Source organism: Coptis chinensis, chromosome 9 (assembly GCF_015680905.1).
Source record: "Coptis chinensis isolate HL-2020 chromosome 9, ASM1568090v1, whole genome shotgun sequence".
NCBI classification, from domain to species: domain Eukaryota; kingdom Viridiplantae; phylum Streptophyta; class Magnoliopsida; order Ranunculales; family Ranunculaceae; genus Coptis; species Coptis chinensis.
The window spans coordinates 4597065-4599943 of record NC_141464.1 but is presented as its reverse complement, the minus strand read 5'-3'; the positions used below and the strand labels follow the sequence as shown (position 1 = coordinate 4599943).

The following is a 2879-nucleotide window of genomic DNA, read 5'->3' as shown; positions in this document are numbered from 1 at the left end:
TTAGATCAGCTATGATATCTCTTAGAACCAATCCAAGCTCTATAAATTAGCAACCTCTTGATCTTCTGTTGTATTCCTATCTTAGAATGGACGTTGTGTGGGCAACGATCTACTAACCCCTTCTTTCTCTCTTGGCCTCCTTGACTCACAAGATCATAACCAAATTTGGAACTTGTCTTTCTTGAGCAAAACCTGAGTTTCTCTTAGTGTAAAACGGCCAGAGAAAGAGCATTTCTTTTTATAGGCTACAACAGGGATCATGATGAGAAATTAGGGTTAGATCTCCTGACGGGCTTGGGCTTCCCATGTTCGCCCAGAACACACGGCCCAAGTCCATCAACAAATGGCTTATTCCACTAAAGGTCATTGTTGCACTACCGCCCTAATCCCAAATTACGTGTATTACGTTTATGGGCTCCATATTATATGCTCGTTAATCTCCCATATTTAAGATATCAAATGCCCGTTGATTAAGTCAAGTTACTGACAACTATATCAATCAACTTTTTATGTCCTTGAGTATTACCACTCAACCTCATTGTCATGTCGGAATAAATCCACCTGTAGGGTTTACATGACAATCCTTATGAGCTCCTCAAGGGGACATCATCAACCCGACTTCCTGCGGGTCACGGATTCCTTCTATAATCAACAGCACACCTTACATACAATGTTATTACCCAATCCATCGAGTTTGTTGATTCACAAATGAATCTCACTCATTGATGATTTAAAGCAATGTACAATACACGTAAGTGCTCGTTATTATATCTGGATTAAGAGGACAAGAATCCATAATAACAGAGGTGTTTGTTCTCTTATATAGTCAGTATAAAGAGAAACAACCTCACTTGGTCCTGTTCAATACACACAAAGTGTACTAATGTAATCCTATAGTCAAGATAGACTAATACCAGATTATACTACAACCGTACCAATGGTTTGTCCAAATCCATCTAGGTTGTGAACGCGTTTTTATACTTTATAAGGTACTGATGATATGATCTTCTGTGTGTCACCACACACCATATCATCTACAACATAAAATATTAGACACATGCATATAACTAATAACATATATAATATGCATAACATTTGCCCATATGATTCTGATTCAAAATATAAAGAATTAGAGTTATTACAAAAGTAATGCTTTTAGTATATAACCCTATCAGTTAGTGGCCTCTTATTCCACTTAACAGGTGTCAGAAGGAAAAACCAACTCTTTGGTTTTAAGAATAAAGGATTGCATACCTTCTTTTTGTTTTTGTTTCATAGCCAGATACTCTCTATAGTTCCGCTTCCAATGACCAGGCTTTTCACAATGGTAACAATTACCTTTTGCTTTAGCCCCTGAATTCTTCTCCACTCCCTCTTTTGCCCTTAGGGAAAAACTTTTTACCCTTTTTCCACTTGCCTTTTCCTTTCGGCTTAGGCTTGGAAACACCAACATTTTATGGGACCATTACACTTGGTTTAACCTTAACTAAGTCTTCAGCCTACTACAAAGAGTTCATTAACTCTGGTAGTGTCAAATCCATGTTGTTCATGTTGTAGTTCAACTTGAACTGATTAAATGAAACTGGCAAAGATTGAAGAATAGCATCAACCTGATAATTGACGTCTATTTCAGCGCCTAGGATCTCCAACTCATTGACATAGCCAATCATTTTAAGGATATGCTCCCTAACTTGAGTCCCATCATCTATTTTTGTATTCATCAGGTTTGCCACTGCAATCTGACGTTTAGTACGATTTTGTTCGCCAAACATCTCTTGCAAATTGGTCATGATCTTAGTAGCAGTACCAAAATTTTGGTGTTGGTGCTGGAATATGTTTGACATGGATGCCAGGAGATAGCACTTGGACATCTTATTGGCCTTTTGCCATTTTTTGTACTCATCTTTCAACCTTGCACTAGCATTGTCTGCTGGTTTAGGGGGGCAAGGGGTAGTGAGAACGAATTTGTAACTTTCAGGAATCAAGATAATGTTAATGTTACGCTTCCAGTCCACATAATTATGACCAGTTAACTTGTTCTCTTTCAAGATAGATGCTAAAGGACTGAAATTTGATTGAGACGTATCTTGAACATTTACATATACACAAAAATTATTATAATGCATTTAATATTGGTTTTGGGAATTTAATAAACCAATAACCCGCTTATATAATAAAAATACAACACCCTCCATATTGTATCAATAAGACAAATATAAGTAATAGAAACCTAATACTTATGAATAATCTTTTATCCGTAGGGCATCAAAATTATTCAACTTAATCAGGCGAGTTCTACTAGACCCATCAATTTTTACATACATGTAATATGATTTCCATTATTATTCCTTTTGCTACTAAAACATAATTGCACAAACCGTAGGGCTGTCAACTATATTTCAGTCAAGTGTACCATCATCATAATTCATTAATGTAACCGCGAGATAATGAATCCGAAAAGGGAAAACACTCTCACTAGCCATATATAAAATTTTCTTCGTAAGAATAGATAATAGACAAAAATATTTTAGCATGCAATTAATTTATTTGTAGGGATCATATTAATCACATCTAAAAATATAATTCCTATTGAATTGATAACGGTGTAGCAAGGGATTTAATTCGAAAATTAAATGCCTTTACCACTTGCTTTATATATAAACTGAGGGTAATAACAATTAATGATCAACATATATCGACAACTCTTAATATGAATGTAGCATTATGTATATGTCACTAATTAGTAATCATATACTACCTATTTAACGGACCATGCATCTCATGCCAACAATAAATAAGTGTAAATATATCATTGTGATACTAAATCAGTAGCATATCATAGCACATGAATTTCAACTGTTACTTTACCATTAATATAT

General features: G+C 35.0%; 1 protein-coding gene across 1 annotated transcript; it reads right to left on the bottom strand.

The window, feature by feature from the left end:
• Positions 1–1502: 1502 nt before the first annotated feature.
• LOC147474492 (uncharacterized) lies at positions 1503–2126 on the bottom strand. The gene has a single exon (XM_086585096.1). The coding sequence runs from the start codon at positions 2124–2126 to the stop codon at positions 1503–1505; it is 624 nt and encodes a 207-aa protein (XP_086441222.1).
• Between the last annotated feature and the right edge of the window lie 753 nt (positions 2127–2879).

What these genes read in the sequence shown, in the direction of transcription:
- LOC147474492 (XM_086585096.1), bottom strand. Translation starts at nt 2,126, where the DNA reads ATGCATTATAATAATTTTTGTGTATATGTAAATGTTCAAGATACGTCT.